Source organism: Canis aureus, chromosome 1 (genome assembly GCF_053574225.1).
Source record: "Canis aureus isolate CA01 chromosome 1, VMU_Caureus_v.1.0, whole genome shotgun sequence".
NCBI classification, from domain to species: Eukaryota; Metazoa; Chordata; class Mammalia; order Carnivora; family Canidae; genus Canis; species Canis aureus.
Window position 1 is genome coordinate 14854431 of NC_135611.1, and position 19178 is coordinate 14873608.

The 19178-nt window shown below is 46.0% G+C and overlaps 1 protein-coding gene and 1 long non-coding RNA gene across 2 annotated transcripts in view; one reads left to right on the forward strand and one right to left on the reverse strand.

The window, feature by feature from the left end:
* Nucleotides 1-19178, forward strand: part of LOC144310321 (uncharacterized) — a 35487-nt gene that overhangs the window by 744 nt on the left and 15565 nt on the right. Inside the window, exons 2-4 of the long non-coding RNA XR_013376044.1 lie at nucleotides 1015-1229; nucleotides 1910-2009; nucleotides 3150-3324. This is a non-coding gene — a long non-coding RNA (uncharacterized LOC144310321). The remainder of the gene's footprint in view (nucleotides 1-1014; nucleotides 1230-1909; nucleotides 2010-3149; nucleotides 3325-19178) is intronic.
* The window catches only part of TNFRSF11A (TNF receptor superfamily member 11a), a 75534-nt gene continuing 75175 nt past the window's right edge, over nucleotides 18820-19178 (reverse strand). Inside the window, exon 11 of the mRNA XM_077891085.1 lies at nucleotides 18820-19056. Within this exon, the coding sequence (XP_077747211.1) occupies nucleotides 19044-19056 (13 nt within the window). The 3' untranslated portion in view covers nucleotides 18820-19043. The remainder of the gene's footprint in view (nucleotides 19057-19178) is intronic.

A 19178-nucleotide genomic window follows, 5' to 3' on the forward strand; every position in this document is an offset into this window, starting at 1 on the left:
AGAGAGAGATCATGAGCAGGGGTGAAGGGCAGAGGGAGAAGCAGACTCCCTGCTGAGCGGGGAGCCCCACACAGGGCTCCATCTCACAACCCTGAGATCATGACCTGAGACGAAGACAGACACTTAACCAACTGAGCCACCCAGGCGCCCTGCAGAAAGTCTTAAAGCAGTAGTCGAACCATCCAAAAGTTGGGCAAATTTTCACTCTCCCCACTCACTGGCCGTTCTAAGTACCATCAGTGATACAGTGTCCTGTCCTGAATAGTCTTAAGCCTAAATTAGCACATTCTTATTCTTTATCCTTAAAAAAAAAAAAAAAAATACTGTATTGCACATGGAAGTTAACTTGGCACATGCCTTTGTTTCCAAGTAGTACGTGAGAAGCAGACATTGGGAGCCCCTGGGGACGGAGGCACAACCGTGAGGGACTTGCAGCCTGTTGTTGCATGGAGCCACACAAAAGTATTTACAAATGGGCAGCATCCACCTCGAGCAAGGCACACGACACTTTAAAATGACTCCAAAGGAACTGTGGTGAGGACTACCACTTCTACAAAACAATCAAACTGGGGAAATAGAAAAAAAGACTCAAATGTCAGAAAGAAATGTTAGGAGAAACAAGCAAAGGTGCCAGTCGGACGTTGCCGGGTAAAATGACCAGGGCAGTGTTTGAAGCCCGAGTCACTTACTCTGGAAACTGGACAAGAACGTGGTGGCTCAGAGAAGTCCCTGTTTGCTGTCATTCAGACACTCTCTCTGATTTTTGCACATGTGAGACTTGAGAACCAAATACAATAGAAATCTATGATAAATGTGCTGGGGAAGTTTTTTTAGTGAAAAATTTTCAGCTGTGAGGACATTTGGAAGCTGCTAGAATCAGTTCTGAAGAAACAAAGATGTGAACTACATTGCCCTTTCTGGAATCTGCTGTGACGTGGGATTGGTATGGGTCTCTGCCAAATTTATCCTTATGCTTCAGGCTTTCATTAACGGCTTGCATGTCTCTTGTTACAGGTAAAAGTAAACATCACAGTCTATCAACTATACTTCAATTTTAAGAAGAGAGAAAACTCTATAAATTAGAATGAATAAAAAATATTCCTCAATGAACTAGGAGACACGCTGACAAATCTGGCTATGGCGCCTATTGAATGTGACTATTCGAGATCAATTGTGATGAAATCACTGACAAATCTGCAGAAGTCTTAAAGACAAAAAAAAAATGTAATGTTCTATTTGTTACCAACATAGAGGCACAAGGCTCTCTCTTTTCTTTAAAAAAAAAAAAAAAAGACTAATTTAAAAGTATTTACTTCCTCCCCCTTTTTGAGTAACGTACTATTCATTTACTAACCGATTCAGGTATGTATTTAATTGCCATGATTATGTACGTGAAGTATAATAAAAGGAATATTTCACTCTCTGCATTTCTTTCCCTGCCATTACGGATTTTTCTTTTATTACTTATTTATTTATTTTAAGGATTTTAAAATCTTTATTTATTTGAGAGAGAGAGAGAAAGTTAGAGTGACAGAGAGAGAGAGAGAGAGAGAGAGAGAGATCCTGAGCAGGGGGAGCAGGTAGAGGGAGAAGCAGACTCCCGCTGAGCAGGCAGCCCGATGCGGGACTTGATCTCAGGGCCCTGGGATCATGACCTGAGCCAAAGGCAGATGCTTAACCAACTGAGCGACCCAGGCGCCTGGATTTTTCTTTAATTTCATGATATTACTCAAACTAACTGTGTGCTATGATAGGGGAGTTGTTAAAAAAAAAGAATCCACTCTGGCTGTGAAGCGCAGGAGGCCACTGCTGGAGCAGGTACGGTATTCTGGAAGCTTCTGTTCCCTCAAGATAACATTCACTCCTTCAGAGAGCATAACAGTACATCATTTTGTAATCACAGCACCAGCGTCGATGCTACGGTTCTCCGGTTACTTGGTCACACTTGCAGCTGCTTCTCTTCCTGGCAGCACAAAGGGAAGATGACTTGCTGAATCCTCGGGATGCAGGTACGTGGATTCTGGGGGAAATGTCAACTCCTACTCAGTTTCTCTTATTTCAACCCAAGGCCAGCCTGAGGAATTTCCTCAGCACTGGGAAACCTGCAGCTCCCTTCTGTCTTCTCCCTCAGGAGTTAAATCTTCTGTCTCCCACGCTCCCCACTCCCCACCCCGGGCTCCTCCTCACATCCTCACCCACCGAAGGCTGTGGAAGGCTGTGGGACACGGTGCAGAGAGCAAAGGTCTTGAGGAGGGGAGTAAAATAGATCTAATTTTGATAATCCTGGCTCTGCCCCTTACTGGCTGTCTGATCTTGGGCAATTCAATCTCCGAGCTTTGTTTTGTTTTTGTTTTTGTTTTTGTTTTTGTTTTTGTTTTTGATCTATAAAATGGGGATAGTAGCAGATTATGAAAATTAAACGAGTAAGCATATGCAGTGGACTCAGTAGAGTGTCTGCCCTGTAGGCATCAAGGACTCTAGGGATGGATGGTCTAATGACAGAATTTTAGGCATCAGCCAACAGTGGCATTGGGAGGAATCTTAGGGGCAACCAATTGCCTCATTGGAAATACCTATTCTCCATTGTCTTTAAGAATTTAACAATTGGTAGGTGGCTCTGGCCTTCCCACTGGGCACCCACGTTAAACTCTCATGAGAGATTGGTCTCAGTGCCCACTCTCACACAGTTGCACTGAGAAGGATTGTGAGGCTTTGTCCCTGCCCGTGAGAACAAAGGCTGAGATTGATGAGCAACCCCAGCTCTGGAAGAAGGAGCAGAGAATGCTGGCAAACGGAGCTCCATATTTGCCATTCCTGTTGTTGCCTCCCAGCTGTCAAAGCCAAGCGCGTATCCCACATCCTAAGGCTACCCTTTCCTTACGTATTTGACAAACGAGTAGGGTAAATCTGGGTTTTTAAGCAAGCACGAATATATATTGGGCTCGTTTGAATTCAGATCACGTTTTCCTTGAGCCAGGTCATAATCTGAGAGGTGGGCCCACGCCAAATCGTAAAGAACCACTTGGCAACTCTAACAATTGGCAAAGAAGAAAGAAATTGGTAAACAATGTTTTAAAATTCGCCAAATGCCTAGCATTTTGCATTGAATTTCTAATGTTTGTTTATGGATATTTGCTGCTATTTTTCAGGAATTCCAGGAGAAAGTACTCAACTATTACAGACCTCCACCGGTTACTGAGCAGGGCCTTTAGAGATACATTTCTAATAACCTAGATAGAATGAAGAGCAGAGGCGTCCTTGGGGGTGATCTCAGGGACACCAGAAGATCCCTGCTTCTAAAACACCTCCACCACCTTCCTGGCGGTGAGTGAATGAGGAAAAATCTTGTCTACAGAGAGAGCACTTCCCAAATGTCTGTTGACTTCAAGTTGCTAATAATCAGTTTTTTCTCAAGATTAAGTTTCTGATGAAGGAAAAAAGGGGAAGAAAGATGGGGGCCTGTAACTTTGATTGGAGAGGAAAGAAAGAAATTCGGGGAGGGGAAGGAAAGCTGTGCAGGTCCATCCACGGGAGGGTCCTGGGGACGGGACGGCTCAGCGTGTGCAGCTGCCACTGAGGCTCTGGTGCCCAGATCACTGGGGAGATGTCAGCACACCTGGCTGGGTCTTTTTGGGTGCTTCCTCAGAGTCATTCAGCTGGCAAATCAGAGGGCAGCAGGGAGCCCTGTCCCCCCTTCCCAACGCTTATAAATCAATAATCCAGCTTTGAGTCTGGTGAAGGTGGGGAGAGTGGCGTTTGCTCTGGTTGCTCCTGTGTCAAAAGCCTATACTAAGGTGTTCAGCAGCTTTATTTTGGTGATTCGTGTATAATTATATCCATCCCTTGGGTTTATAGGGCCCCTCTCCTCCTAATTTTTGAGAAGGGCAGCAGGAAGGGAAGGAGAGAGCTATTCATCGAGGACTTGCTATATGCCAGGCCCTTTGCTAGAAAGGTCCATGCTTTATTTCCAAGCCTCAGGGCGATACCACAAGGAAAAGGCTCATTTTCCCAACTCACTAGTTGGGGGAAATTGAGGACTGGGAGGGTGTCGTGAAGCTGGTGTTCAAAAGAACCTCGGTCACTTAGAAGAGGCGAAGTCCCCCTGGCAGTGCCAGCAGGGGGGAAGCCCCTCTCGGGGGGCACAGTGGTGGCAGCAGCCGAGCTCCCCTCAGTCTTGCGCTGTGTAGCCCCTGCCTTCTTGCCTGTGGCCGGGCTCCGCTCCCATGGGCACAGAGCACAGTGGTTTATGAGAGAAGCATATACAGGTCCTTTTTGTTGTCCAACTAGAAGGGCGCCCGAGTCCGTCGCGTCAGTCCCTTGCGTCCTCTCAGCTGTCGCTCCGAGCATTCCAGAAGGCTGTTCACAGACACAGGGCCAGGAGGGGGTGCGGGGAGGTCTTCCCTGCCTGCCGCCCTCCGGGCTGACCCGGCTTGTTTCCTCCTGACCCTGTGCGTTGCTGTGTTGACCCCAAGCCCTTCCTGGGCGGGCGGGGAGCTCCTGGGTGAGGCCACTAAGGACGGAAGCACCCAGAAGCTCCAGCCAACCCCCAACCCAAGGACTGAGCCACAGCTGGAGGGAAAGGACAGCCCAGTCCTAAACCCGGGCAGGCTCCCCACCTGCAGGTGCAGCCGGGAGTCGGGGCCCAGCCTTCAGCAGGGCTCCACCTAGCGGGGCCGTTTTCAGTTGCAAGCTTTGTGCTGCCAAGGGAGTCCCTTGGGCCTAAGGAGTCTGGCGTTGGCCTCTCCTAGGCTCTGTGTCCCCGGGATGATGGGCCCTTCCCGGATCCGGACAGGCCGCGGTGGCACACGTGGATGTCAGCAGGGCAAGGCCTAAGGGCTTGAGCTCCACGCACCTCGGACTAAGGGGGAGCAGAGAGGGCCTCAGACCCTGGGGTGGAGTCCCGGTGCCCAAGGAGAGGACAGAACAAGGCACACGTTCTGGAAATTTCCATGCAGGATCAGGCAGGGGCAGATCAAATGGATGTTGTCCTCATGAACACAGAGGCAGACAGATGAGCTTGCATCCCAGGCTTCAACGCTGGCCCTCAGCCGTCCAGAGAGAAGAGCCTCGTCTGTCCCGGACTCCCCCAGGCTGGCCCTGGAAGGAGGTCCGAAGTGTTGAAATTCTTCCTAGCTCACCTGTTGCCCAATGTGCTCTGAGCACAAATGACCTCAGTCCTCTCATCCCTCTTCTTTAGAGGCAGCTTGTTACAACCTTAGAGGGTTAGAATTTCAGGAAATTAACTGCTCAGATAAACTCTCACCAGCCCCCCTGGAACTCTGTGAGGAATCGTGTATTGGTGATCCTCCCGGCTCTGGAGGCTGGAAGTCCAGGCCCCAGGCGCCGGCAGACCGATGCTCTCGGAAGGTGCTAGGAAAGGCTCTGCGCCTCTGTAAAGACAAACACCTAATGGTCCAGACCCATTTCAACATTCCAATATATTGCTTTTGACCACTAGATGGACACATGCCTACTTTCTCACCTCCAAATAATCTTGAGCTCCTTAACAAATGCATTTGTGAACTCATCTCCCCTCTTTGGGCCCCTGACATCCAAATGGCCGTAGAGCCAGAACCACGTTACCAGCGAGTCAAACTACACAGAACCCGACCAATGGGTATCCTGTTCATCACTTTATCCAAGTGACAAATACTCCACGGTGATTCCAGGTGATGGTTGAATCAACAATCTACCTACATCAATAGACATTATAGGTTCAGAAACCACATGCATGTATGTTTTGATCCTTAAAGAGCTACATCAATGTAATAATAATAATAATTTTTTAAAGATTTTATTTATTTATTCATGAGAGATATATATATAGAGAAGCAAAACACAGGCAGAGGGAGAAGCAGGCTCCAAGCAGCCCGACATGGGAATCGATCCCGAGGCTCCAGGATCACGCCCTGGGCCAAAGGCAGGTGCTAAACCACTGAGCCACCCAGGGATCCCCAATAATAATTATTATTATGGATCTAATGAAGGTGAAGATATGATAAGCAACTTTAAAATGGCCTTGGTAGCTTTTATAAGATCACATCTAATTGTTATGGACTATGTTCCTGGAGTAGATGACGGATGGACTGTTGTATCTGTGAGTACGTGCTTGACCTGATTGGTCAACATGCCAGACCTTGGTTAAGGGTTGGTGTGTACACCAGTGAACCAGATAACATAACTCCTGGCTCATATTATGGCCTGTGCCATGTAGGTACAAAACAGACAAATGAGATCTGCCCTGGGAGTTATGTATGTGTATATACGTGTGTGTGTGTGGGTGTATATACGAATGTGTATATATGTGTGTGTGTGTATAAATGAATGTGCTTATATGTATAGAGTTGATCTTCTTTATTCATGGATTCCATATTTGTGAATTCACCTACTCACTAAAATTTATTTATAACCCCAAAATCAATACTTGTGCTTTTGCGGTCAATTGCCGAGATGTGCAGAGTGGTCAAAACTTGGAACCCCTCGATGTGGTACCCAGCTGAGGGTGAACAAGGCAATGCTCTACCTCCTTGTTTTGGCCACTACGCTGTAAACGTGTGTCCTTTCCACCATCTATTTAGTGTCATATTTCTTGTGTTTTTGTGATTTTGTTGATTTCACCATTTAAAATGTCCCCAAATATAGTGCTGAAGCGCTGCCTGGTGTTCCTAAGTGCAAGAAGGCTGGGCTATGCCTCGTGGGGAAAATATGTGTGCTAGAAAAGCTTCTTTCAGGCATGAGTTATAATGCTACTGTCGTGGGTTCAGTGTAATTAATTAACAACGTATATTCGATAAGGTGTCTTTAAAAACAAACAAACATAAAGAAAGGTTATGTCCTGACCAGTGGGTGAAAGAAAATGTGATCAGAACTCGAAGGAAACTAACCCTGTATTTTCCCCAGGAGCAGTGGTTCAGGATTCACCAATTCAGTCCTCATGGTGACCTTATGGATCAAAACTACTGTGAATAAGAATGGACCGTGTATTTTATACACATTCAGAGTTATACTGAGTACTAAGAGCATTTCACATGATCCTGATGAGGGGTGGCATCTACAAAAATCTGTACGGCTGCTCAGCACCCGTCAGATGAGTTGCCCACGCACAGAGGGGAGGAGGAGCATGGATTAAGGTAACTACACTAGGTGAAAAGAGAAGTAATTAGATTTCGAGAGGAATTCTGATTTGTAGACCACATAGTCTGACCTTTGCATCTTTCAGTTAAGGCAGGAAGGTATAGATAAGGAGAAGGAAGACAGGAAAACCAACGAGTATCTCCCAGTTGGATGTGGGGATGGGAGAGTTGGGGAGGGCTGACTTCTGATCCCATGAAGGGCTGCGAAAGAGCAAACAGGCTCCAGGGATGAGAGACCACAGATGTTACAATTTTCTTATCATTTTTCTGTTATTTTTTAAAAAGATTTTATTTATTTATTCATGAGAGACTCAGAGAGAGGCAGAGACACAGGCAGAGGGAGAAGCAGGCTCCATGCAGGGAGCCTGATGCAGTACTCGATCCTGGGACTTCAGGATCACACCCTGGGCCGAAGGCAGGTGCTAAACCACTGAGCCACCCAGGGATCCCCTATTTTTCTGTTATTTTTAATCCTCTCCTCTGACTGTTTTCCTGCCCTTGCCAACACTAAATTGCCTTGGATGACTTCGAAAATATTTCTAACCTTAAAGTTGGAGGAGACAAGAAAGATGTCCAGTGGCGTCCCTCCCTGAGGTGCCTGAGTGAGAGCCGGGAGTCTGGCTAAGATCTGATGGGGCAGCTACGAAGAGCAGCTGGCCAGTCCCAGGACCCGCTGAAAAGAGAAACAAGGGGGCGTCCCCCCGCCCATGCAGGAATAGTTCTAAGACTGCGCCCACAGGCAAATGGTCTTTGCGTGACTTCCCTATGGCAAACCATCCAAGAGGAACCTGGGCCTTTAAAGAACCATGTGAGGGAAAAAAAAAAAAAAAAAAAACATGTCAGGAAGTTCCAAAGACGATGGTGATTGGAGCTTATGAAAAATGTGTGGTCAACTCACAGGGCTTTGTTGATCTATCAGAGCCAAGGAACGAGGAAGATGACTCACAAGCCGGAGGGGGGAGTGTGGTGTCAGTACCTGCTAGAAGGAACACAGAGATACTCAGAACTAGTCAATAATGCTTTTGTTTCTGTATCACAGAAAATGATCTTTCTACTGGGAAGTGGAAAAGAAAAATAAGCCTGGAGATGTGAAACCCAGAGAACACACAAGAGCGAGAGCCCACAGGCCTCCCAGCTCAGAAGAACCATGTTCTGGGGGCTGGGAGCCATTGCAGGGGTGACCCGAGGAGCCAGGCTCATGGGAGAGAAGGGACAACTCCCAGTGACAAATTGGAGGTCATGGTTTAAGTAAAAGGGGAAAGGGGAGTGTATAGACAAGTAACTATTGATTCCTGGCTAAAGATGACAACGTGACACGAAGCAGTCCATTTCTCGCCCTCAGCATGAGCACTAGGAATGGGTGTCGACAAGCCAACCACATTTCCCCATTTTCCACTTTATAGGGTTACTATTATGCTAGTAAATCATGGGAAACCCAGAGAGCTCATGGATGTGGATTTTGGCAGAGGCTCTCGTGGCACCAAGTGAACAAGAAGGAGAAATGTGAAGTGGAAATGATCACCTCACAACCATAGCCTGGAAGTTCACCTGGTCAAGAGCACAGGCCAGCTGATAGCAAATCTCCCTCCCAATTCCAAAATGCAGGGAAATTGATGGGATGCCAATTGTGAACAAGAAGTTGATGACTTACTACATTTCTCCTACTGCATTTTTGATCCTGGGAATACAAAGATGCATTCCTTCCTTGAGTGCACTCATTTCTCAAACTGTTAAACCCATTAACTCCACTAAGTTTCCACTCAAGAACTTGTATAAAAGCATTCATAACATATTATATTTAGCCAAAAAGTGGAAACAAGATGCACCTGATACAGGTAAGATAGCCTCCAGCACACACGCCAGTTAGCCTGTTTTATATGGCACACATGCCATATAAGCCTGTGGCCTGGCCATACGTAAATGGTTAGGATTCCAGAAAGTGTGATGTAACTCCCATTCTCTCAGACCAAGTGTGCACACCTCTCCCCTATGAGGGCTCCCTGAATTAGATCTGAGCCATGGCTAATTAAAATCTAAATTATTTAAAATTAAATAAAATTAAAAATTCATTTGCTCAGTGGTATTAGCCACATTTCAAGTGCTCAGTAGCCGTATGTGACTAGTGGCTGCCATAATGGACAGCACAGATTCAGAACATATCCAGCATCTCAGAAAGTTCTATAGGATAGGTCTGATCTCAAAGGTTGTGCCTCCACTTTTGAAAGTATTTTTGATGTTTTCACGGGTACCCGAGCTGAGTTGACTTCCTTCTTGATCCTTTGGAATTGAAATCCTGCTGATGTCATGCAAACCATCTCTGTTTCTGGCCTTGTCAGAAGTTTAAGCCTGTTGTTAACATTTGTCAGCACCGAGTGGAACATCATGCTTCATTTCTTAAGTGGTGACTTTTCTGACGTTGTTGCCAATTTTATATTTTATGCATCACATTTCCCTTTCTAAGTCATAATGATGAATGAAAAGCTGTCAGAGTCTGGAGACAAATGTAGGAAAACTAAAGAGAGCTGTGAGAGAGATGCATTAGCTGGAGGGATGGGTGCTGACTGGGCTGACTTCAGCGGACTGGCCATTAGGCAGACCTGGTTATGAGTTTGGTTATTAATGAGGGTATCATTTGTGATAAAGGGGTTGTGACAGCAAGCTTCACAAGTAGTCGTTATATGCCACAATCGACTTGACACACCTTAATCGCCACAGCCAATATAATCGATTTCCAAGTCTTCAGAGCTTGATATTCAAATAAATTGGTAGTTGATAAAACCACTCCCACTTACAGTTTCAGTCTAGAGTGGAAAATCCACAGTCCTAGCAGAAGATGCTCACAGGGACGACTTTTCCCTGTTTCTACCTATGCCCAAGGACCTCTAATAAAACATTCCAGACTAGAAATCGCCTTCTCCAACTGATTTTCAGGAGAGGGAACCCTGCTCTCCTAGGACACAACTTTTAACTATCCAATTAAATCCTCCCTGGAAAAAAAAAATCCCCCTTGAGATGCCACCCAGGGATCCCAGATGAAGCTCTTTAAAAAGTTTTGCTCTGGGGGGCCTGGGTGGCTCAGCGGTTTAGCTCTGCCTTCAGCCCGGGGCCTGATCCTGGAGACCCGGGATTGAGTCCCACGTCGGGCTCCCTGCGTGGAGCCTGCTTCTCCCTCTGCCTGTGTCTCTGCCTCTCTCTCTTTCTCTCTGTGTCTCTCATGAATAAATAAATAAAATCTTTAAAAAATAAAAAAATAAATAAAAATAAATAAATAAAAAGTTTTGCTCAGACACCTAGAAACTCCCTGAAAGATCACAGGAGAATATCCCTGGCACAGGTTTGACATTATAGCACGTGCTAGCCTGGCTAACTGATAGTTATTACACATCATTTTATGCAATTTTATGCAGGGAGGTGCTAGCATGCTTTATGCATTTAAATGAATATTCAGAAATATGACTGGTGTGGTAATGAAGAGATTTTGGCAGAAGCAGTTGTGCAGCCCTTGACAATTAGAGTTGAGGAAATATACTGAGATGTCTGGAGCATAAATTATGAAATGACCTTCCAACTTGACATTTATGGAATTTCACAGTTTCCAGCATTCCTAAAGAGAAGACGGACTGCTCTCACAGTCAAGCATGGCTCTCAGTGTACTGAGAGGCCAAAGTCAGAGCAGAAGGATGGTATACACTAGACGAGGGAGAGATGAGCAAGCAGGGGTAGGTACTGGTTGACCTCTGCAGTAAAGGCAAATTCTTTAGGCGATAATTGCCAGTGTTTTAAGAGGTATAAGATAGGAGGAGGTTAAAGACATTGGATCATTCATTCATGCTTTCATCCATTCAATTATTCATTCAATTGCTTATTGGTTCATGGGAGAATGAAATTTTCTCTCCCCCTTAAAGCCTTCCTTCCTTCTGCCCTGTGGGGAGAGGGTCTTGGAAAGACAGATGAGCTAGGCAGACATAGGAAATATGATAATATACATTGGTGGTCAATTCTGGTGAGAAGGGCTTGTCTTGACAGTTCATGTCCTGCTCTGAAGAAGCTGAGAGTTTTATGACTTGTGCTACAGAGGGCAACAGGAGAGACCTAGCTTTGCCTTCCTGGATGCTGCAGGATTAATGTTCCTCACGATCCCGTGGACTCCTGCTAGGAGGGAGGATCCTGTGGACTCCTGCCAGGCTGGAGCCAGGATCCTGGGGAGGAAGGAGAAAAGGACAGGGAGCAGAGAAAGGAGGGGCCCTGTCAAGAGCACACGGAGGGAAGCTCAGTGTAGAGCGACACTGAGGGAGAAGTCAGGCAATGTTTGGGCCCATCTTCTGGAAGCATGTGTGCTTCTGATTGGCTAGAAACAAGGATGTTTTCTTTCTGGTAATGGACTGATCAGCTGATCCTCAGACCCTGGGAGAGGGAGGGTGGAGGCTAGTCAAGGATCTATTCATCCTTAGGTCCTTGGAGGCCCTTTGTGAGGAGTGTTAGAAACTTTGCAATAAGATCATGGCCAGCGGCTGCTTCTAAGGACTGTCTATTGGGAAGGAAGGACTCATGAGTGAACAAATGGACACAGACAGCTGTGGAAGAAAGAAGCAAATAGTCACTACTATACACCAGGCACCTGTGGAAACACACAAGGCTCCCTCAAGAAGATTCCATGAACAGGTGTTTTATAGCTAGGTTTTAAAATATCTTAGGAAATTTCCTTGCTATGTTGGACAGAATAATGGCCCCCAAAGATGCCCACATCCCAATCTCTGCAACCTGTGTTACTTCTCATGGAAAAATGACTATGCAGATGTGATTAAGTTAAGGATCTGGACATAGGATGTCATTCTGAATTATCCAGGTGGACTCAGTAATCCCAAAGTTCCTTAGAAATGAAAGAGGGAAGCAAGGGATTCAGAGGCTGGGGAGATGGGGTGATGAAAAATAGAGATAGGAGTGATGACATCGCTGCCTTTGAAGATGGAGGAAGGGCCAAGAGCCAAGAAATGTGGCCAGCCTCCAGAAAATGAAAAAAGGGAAAAGAAACAGATTCACTCCAAGTCTCCAGAAGGAACTGTCAACACCCTGATTTTAGTCCACTGAGACCTGTTTCGGATATCTGATCTCCAGAACTGTAAGATAATACATTTGTGTTGTTTTAAACCTCTAAGTTTGTGGTCATTTGTTACAGCAGCAATGAGAAATGGATACACTTGCCTTTAACCAAATGACTTAAAGTTTTTATATGAAAAGTAAAGAGGATAGATTTCTTTCATTCACATTAGAAATATATAATATTATCTTAAGAAGGCAAAACAAAGCATGGTTAACATACAGGATATAGATCCCCCCCCCCAAAAGAAGTGGAATTCTTTTTTTCTTTTTTTTTAATTTATTTTTTATTGGTGTTCAATTTACCAACATACAGAATAACCCCCAGTGCCCGTCACCCAATCACTCCCACCCCCAGCCCTCCTCCCCTTCCACCACCCCTAGTTCGTTTCCCAGAGTTAGCAGTCTTTATGTTCGGTCTCCCTTTCTGATATTTCCCACACATTTCTTCTCCCTTCCCTTATATTCCCTTTCACTATTATTTATATTCCCCACATGAATGAGAACATATAATGTTTGTCCTTCCCCGACTGACTTACTTCACTCAGCAAGAAGTGGAATTCTTATCCAAGGCCCAATTTCTGCAACATGGGAGTATGGAGGGGGAGCCCTGTCCACACACCAGCCAAAGTAACAGCCCGTGTGGATGGACTAAAGCTCACCCCTCCTCCCTGCCGTGCCCACAATCAGTTCCACTCTGCCCAGACTCACTCTCTTGCTGAGTCTCCAATGCCTCAGCATTGTTGTCTCTCCTAGGGTAACCCTTCTAAGGTCATCAAGAGAGCTCCTCTTCGGGAAGCAGTGGTCAGCAGGCTTTATGCCTGTCCAGGTGACTGAGGCCCACCCAGCCAAGGGTGGGTCATTCGAGCATTGGTTACAGACCTGTGTGGCCCCAAGCTTAATGGAGGCACTGCTTCAGCTGGCCAGTTCCAGGTTTGCTGGGGGAGAACCCCCCAAGACTAAGACTTCAAATGTTCCTGTTCCTAAGGGACAGGATCACGTGATTGAGAAATCAACTGCTGTGACCTCATGTGAAAGAAATGAAGATCTTTTTTTTCCCCATCCCCCTTCTAAGCAGACCACCAGCCCATTCTTAGCATCCTGGAGGGCTGGGTTTCTCTCACTCTGTTAAAATTTAATTTTCAAAATTCTGGACCAAAGAGCTCAATTGTCCACGGAGGAAAGGAGCTGCACCCATTTCTTGTTGCCACGATAACAAATGTGCACAAACTTGGAGGCTTAAAATGGCACAAATTTACCTCAAGAAAACAAAAACATGAACTTGAAACGATATACGCACCCCCGTGTTTATTGCAGCAGTGTTTACAATAGCCAGATATGGAAGCAACTCGGGTGTTGCTGTTGATGGACAATAGATAAACAGAAAAGGAAGATGAGTATATATGTACACTCATGCCCCACACCCCTCACACCCAATGGAATATTATGCGACCATAATAAAAGTATGAGATCTTGCCATTTGTGACAACATGGATGGACCTAGAGGGTATTATGCTAAGTGAGATAAGTCCGACTGAGAAAAACAAATACCACATGGTTTCACTCATATGTGGAACCTAAAAAAAAAAAAAGAAGAATAACAAACAAAAGAATAACAAACAAAAAGCGGAATCATACATATAAATAGAGAGAATAAGCTGATGGTTGCCAGAGGGAAGGAGGGGATAGGCAAAATGTGTGAAGGGGAGTGGGAGATCCAGGCTTCCAGTTAGGGAATGAATAAGTCACAGGAATAAAAGGTACAGAGTAGGGAATATAGTCAATGGCATTTTAATAGCATTGTATGGCGACAGGTGGGCTACACTTGTGGTGCGCATAGGGTAACACGTAGAGAATTTGAATCGCTCTGCTGTACACCTGAAACTAAGGTAATATTGTGTGTCAACTATGCTCAAAATAAAATAATATAAAGTAACACAAATTTATCTCACAGTTCTGGAGGTCCAAAGTCTGAAATGGGTCCTGCTGGGCAAAAATCAAGGTGTTGAAGGGGCTGTGTTCCTTCTGGAGCCTCCAGAGGGATGTTTCCTGGCCTTCTCCTGCTTCCAGAGGCTGCCTGTGGCCCTTGGCCCGAGTCCCCTTGCTCACACCACTCCTGGATCTGCTTCCACCAATTACCTTCTGCTTTTCTATAGTCAAATCTCCATTGCTCAGGCTACCAAGAGGCCAGGGGGGTTGAGAAAAATGAGGAGTGGTGTCGCCGCTGAGACAGGGGTCAGATCTCGCAGGGCTGAGTGGGTGGGTTTCTCCTCCCCTCACTCTCTTTGCAGCACCCTGTCAATAGCAGAACTTCTGATGGGATAACCAGACAGCCAAACCCAAAGCCATGAAGCGAAAGATCTCTGTGTCCAAGGTTTGCTCAGGAAGAAGAACATGGCCGTCCACCAGCTGCCAGGCCCGCAGCTGGCACAGTTATGTGGGGGGGCCCCCCAGCATCATTCAGGATGACCTAAAAACCAAAGGTCTTCCCCTCCGTTTTCTGGACAGTCTCACAGCATCCTAGGGAAACGGAGGGGGACCCACAACCTGATAGTGGATTTCTTGCTCCTCTTTGTCACGTGGAGGCTCAGAGCTATGTTTGATTTGGATAAAAAATGTAGTAACAGGACATAATTTACTCCTGAATGTTGTGGATCCTGCAGTATACCTGTCTGTGAAGATGAGGCATAATCGGCTTTTAAAGCAAATATTCAGAAAAAAAAAAAAAAAGTTCAGGCAGCCCGGGTGGCTCAGCAGTTTAGCGTTGCCTTCAGCCCAGGGCGTGACTCTGGAAACCTGGGATCAAGTCCCACGTGAGGCTCCCCCGCAGGGATCCCATTTCTCCCTCTGCCTTTGTCTCTGCCTCTCTCTCTCTCTGTGTCTCTTATGAATAAATAAATAAATAAATAAATAAATAAATAAATAAATAAATAAATACATACATACAAAATCTTCTTTTAAAAAATGAAGCAAATTTTCTGCCTCAAGGCTTGCTCTTTTACAAAACGAATTTTCTTATCTCCAAGGCTTTAGGTCTCTTTTTTTTCTACTTTTCTTGGGGAATGGGGGACCCCCCAAGAACAACATGCAGACCAGCCTCCGGTTTGGCCTTTTAACCTCGGTGGCCAACCAGAGGGCCACATCAGGGCTCCCGGGGCCTGTAATGAGAACTCTTTGCTCTTCTTCCAATTTTAATGTCCCTCCTGAGAAGAGATCACAGCGTACCTTCAAGGAGCAGGGGCGAGGATTGCATGGATAGTGGTTCTCCAACCTGACCAACTTTGGATTATTCCATAGGCCGCGTCCACCTGACACTGGGCTGCGGGAGAGCCCAGCTGTGCGGCAGGAGAAGCCCAGGCTCCCTACCCTCCGTTCAGCTGGGAAGACAGCGACGCAATCAAACAGGAAAGATGGCTGCACGTACTCATAAGACAGAAGGAACACTTGCTGTTTAAAACCTGAGGTGACAGACTGTAGTGGCTTCTCCATCTGAAGGGCACTGGCCTCATTCATTTCTGTGGGAAAGCGAATTCCCTCCTGCTCAGGGGAGCCAGGGAGGCCAGAGATTAGCGGCCCCTGCGGTTGGTGGTCACCTGAGGTGGATGGCCTTATGTTCAGGGCGGAAGAGGGTGCCATTGGCTGTGTGGACACAGGCTGGGAGCTGACTGAGGCCTCGGGGGCAGCTACTCTGCTTGAGGAAGTACACAAGGGAGTCAGGGGGTAGGGGCAAAGGCAGTTCCAAAATGGAGAAGTGCGGCCTATGGGAAAGGACTGGCGGGGATGGGGGAGGAGTGGCCATGATGGACGAGACCCAGAGGCTGTGGAGAAACGTGCCCTGCAAGAAACCTCCAACCCTGGGGACTTACGCCACTGATGTCACTTGTACTTCTGCGGGTAATGATAATATCGACTATTTCTTAGGTACTTAGGCTGTCCGGGCATGCTAATTGGTTTACCTCATTTATTTCTCATGATGACCATTAATTATGAAGTGGGTTCCATTAATAGGCTCGTTCTGGGGGTGAGAGAGGAAAGCGCCAAAAGGTTAAGTAACTTGCTCAAGATCACAAAGCCTTTATGTGATGAGAACCCCAAGTCTGAGCCAGGGGCCCACCATCTTGACCCCAGGCGGGCAGTCAGGGCTGCTGTGTTCACACACCTTTGGGCGGGGGTTTGGGCAAAGGAAGCCAACTGAGCAGCCAGCTGGGGCAGGCAGCAAAGAGCTAAGGAGGGCTCTGAGGGGCAGGCCTAGCAGGCAGCCAGGTTAGCAAGAGCTGGCCTTGAAGGAGAGGGCCACATCTCCTGGGCCCGGGCTTCCCAAAGACCTGGGGGTGGGCCATGGGATGTAGCTTGCAGCTTGGCCTACACTCCTTTTCTTGATGGACTTTGGGATTTTGTGTCGTGCTTGACTAGATAAATAATTAGAATTAACATTTTTCAGCTCTTAGATCTTTTTAAAGATTATGTAAATGACTCCATTTTGCAATTTTTGCATCTTGCTTCTGTCATTCAACTTTTTTTGAACTTCATCTGTATTACTGTATGAAGTGTATATTTATTTTCACTGTGGTACAGGATCCCACAGAACCAGCGCGCCTATGCCAGAAGCCACTTACCTATTCTATTGTTAATGGACATTTGGATTGTTTCTACCTTGAGGCTGTTTTGTGAAATGAGGCTCTGAGCCTGCTTGGTGTCCTGGTGCATGTTCGCGCAGGTTTCTCTAAGGTGTTGTGATACCGTGACTTATAATAAGAAATATGTTTAGTCTTCATTCTGTTGCCGGCACAGAGCTCAGAAAACCCTTGGGATTTCCTAAAGGGTGAGAGCAATCAAGGTGTCTTTTGTGATGTTAATGAGGTGATTTGGGAAGCCTCTGGGTCACCTAAGGATGGGGGCTGGTTGCCAAGGGAACCAACCTAGTGCCAGTGCATCCTACCCTCCTTCCCTCCTCTGGGGACGGAAGAGGGGCTGGAGGTTGATTCAATCACCAATGACCAAGACTTCATCAATCATGCCCATGTAATGAGGCCTCCATAAAAACCCAAAAGGAGAGGTTCTGAGAGCTTCCGGGTTGGTGACCACACCAAGGTGCTCCTACAGAGGGCATGAAGCTCTGCTCCCCTACCCCGTACCTTGCCCTGTGAATTTCTTCCATCTGGCTGTTCCTGAGTTATATCCTTTTATAATAAACTGGTAATCTAGTGAGTAAAATGTTTCTGTGAGTTCCGTGAGCTGCTCTAGCAAATTAATGACCCCAAAGAGGGGGTCATGGAAACCTCTGATTTATAGCCCATTGGCCAGAAGAACAGGTGACAACTTGGATTGTTGGTGTCAGAAGGGAGGGAGGCAGTCTGTGGGAATGAGCCTTTGGCCTGTGGGATCTGGTGTGGGAGATTTGCTTGGTGTGGGGAAAAAAACCCCACCCGTCAGAACTGGTGTCAGAATGGTAGTTGTCGAGCTCGTAGCAGAACGTCTAGATCATAGGGGATGCAGACCTTGCACTTTGTCATATGATGCCAAACCATTCTCCAAGGGCCCCGTCAGGCACTCCTGCTCAGGTGTGGGTGGTTCAATTGGTTAAGTGGCTGCCTTTGGCTCAAGCCCTGATCGCAAGGTCCCGGGATGGAGCCCCACATTCTCCCTCTGCCTGCCACTCCCCCACTCGTGCTCTTGCACACTCTCTCTATCAAATAAATAAATAAAATCTTTGAAAAAAATAAAAGAACTGCTCAGATTTTGCCAATCTGCCGAGTACATAAGACTATATCATAATGGCTTTACTTTGCATTTTTCTTGATGAAAAAATGATATTGGGTAGCTTTTCACATGTTTATCAACTATTTGGATTTTCTCTTTTTGGAAGAGCCCGTTGGAGGGTTTCACTTATTTTTAAAATGTGTACTTTTTCTTATTTTCTTATTACTTTAGAAGTCCTTTATGTATTTTGAATACTTTGTTGTTACATATATTTCAAACGTTTTCTCCCACTCCGTTGTTTTCTTTTTCTTTCTTTTTTTTTTTTTTCCACTCTGTTGTTTTCACTTGTACTCTCTTTAGGGCGTCTTTGGATGAAGAGACGTTCTTTCAGGGGTTGGATTTACCAGTCTTTTCCTTATGGTTTGTGCCTGTTGGGTCTTCTTTATGAAATCCTTCCCTGTTCTGCTTTATTATCGTCTAAAAGTTTGATTCATCTCAAACATTTTTAACCAGTTCTCTCGTTTTCAGCCACACCTTCCTTCTTTCAGAGGCTCCAGGTGCCTGAGCTTTCTGAGATCCTGAAACACCAACTGACCCGCCTCTTGGCTTCACCCACTACCACAAAGGTTTCAACTTTCTCTGATCTGCCATTAGTTACCTGTCATCTGTCTACTTTTCAGCTTCTAAAATGTTGGTACTTTCATCTTCTTTCCCTGTTATCTTTGTCCTTGTGGGTTTTCTCCTTGTCTGTATGCGTGCGTATATGAGTGCATGTCTGTGTGTTTGTGTGTGTGTGTGTGTGTGTGCGCACACTTTAGTTGGGTTTCAGGAAGGAGAGGCAAAAAATACAAGTGTTCAAATTTTCATGTTTAATTGGAAGGCAGAGCAGCATTGCTTATAAAGCAAGCAAAATTGGGCACAACTTAAACGCCCAGCCACAGAAAGCATGGTTGGCCCATGCGATGATGGTTGGCCCATGCGATGATGGAATAGCGTGTAGCTGTGTATGACACTGTACCACACAGAGGCAGGCTAGTGAGGTAGCGAAGAACACAAGGTTCTGACCCTTACCAGCTGTGTCACATCAGGTGGGTTACTTGACTTCTCTATCCCTCAGCTTCTCCATCTGTAAAATGGGATAATAGTAGGCAGAGATGTGAGGATTAGGTGAGATAACATATGTAAAGAAAGATGAATAGCCTCAGGTATATAAGAGTGATTCTCATGATTAATAAAAGAATGAAGTGG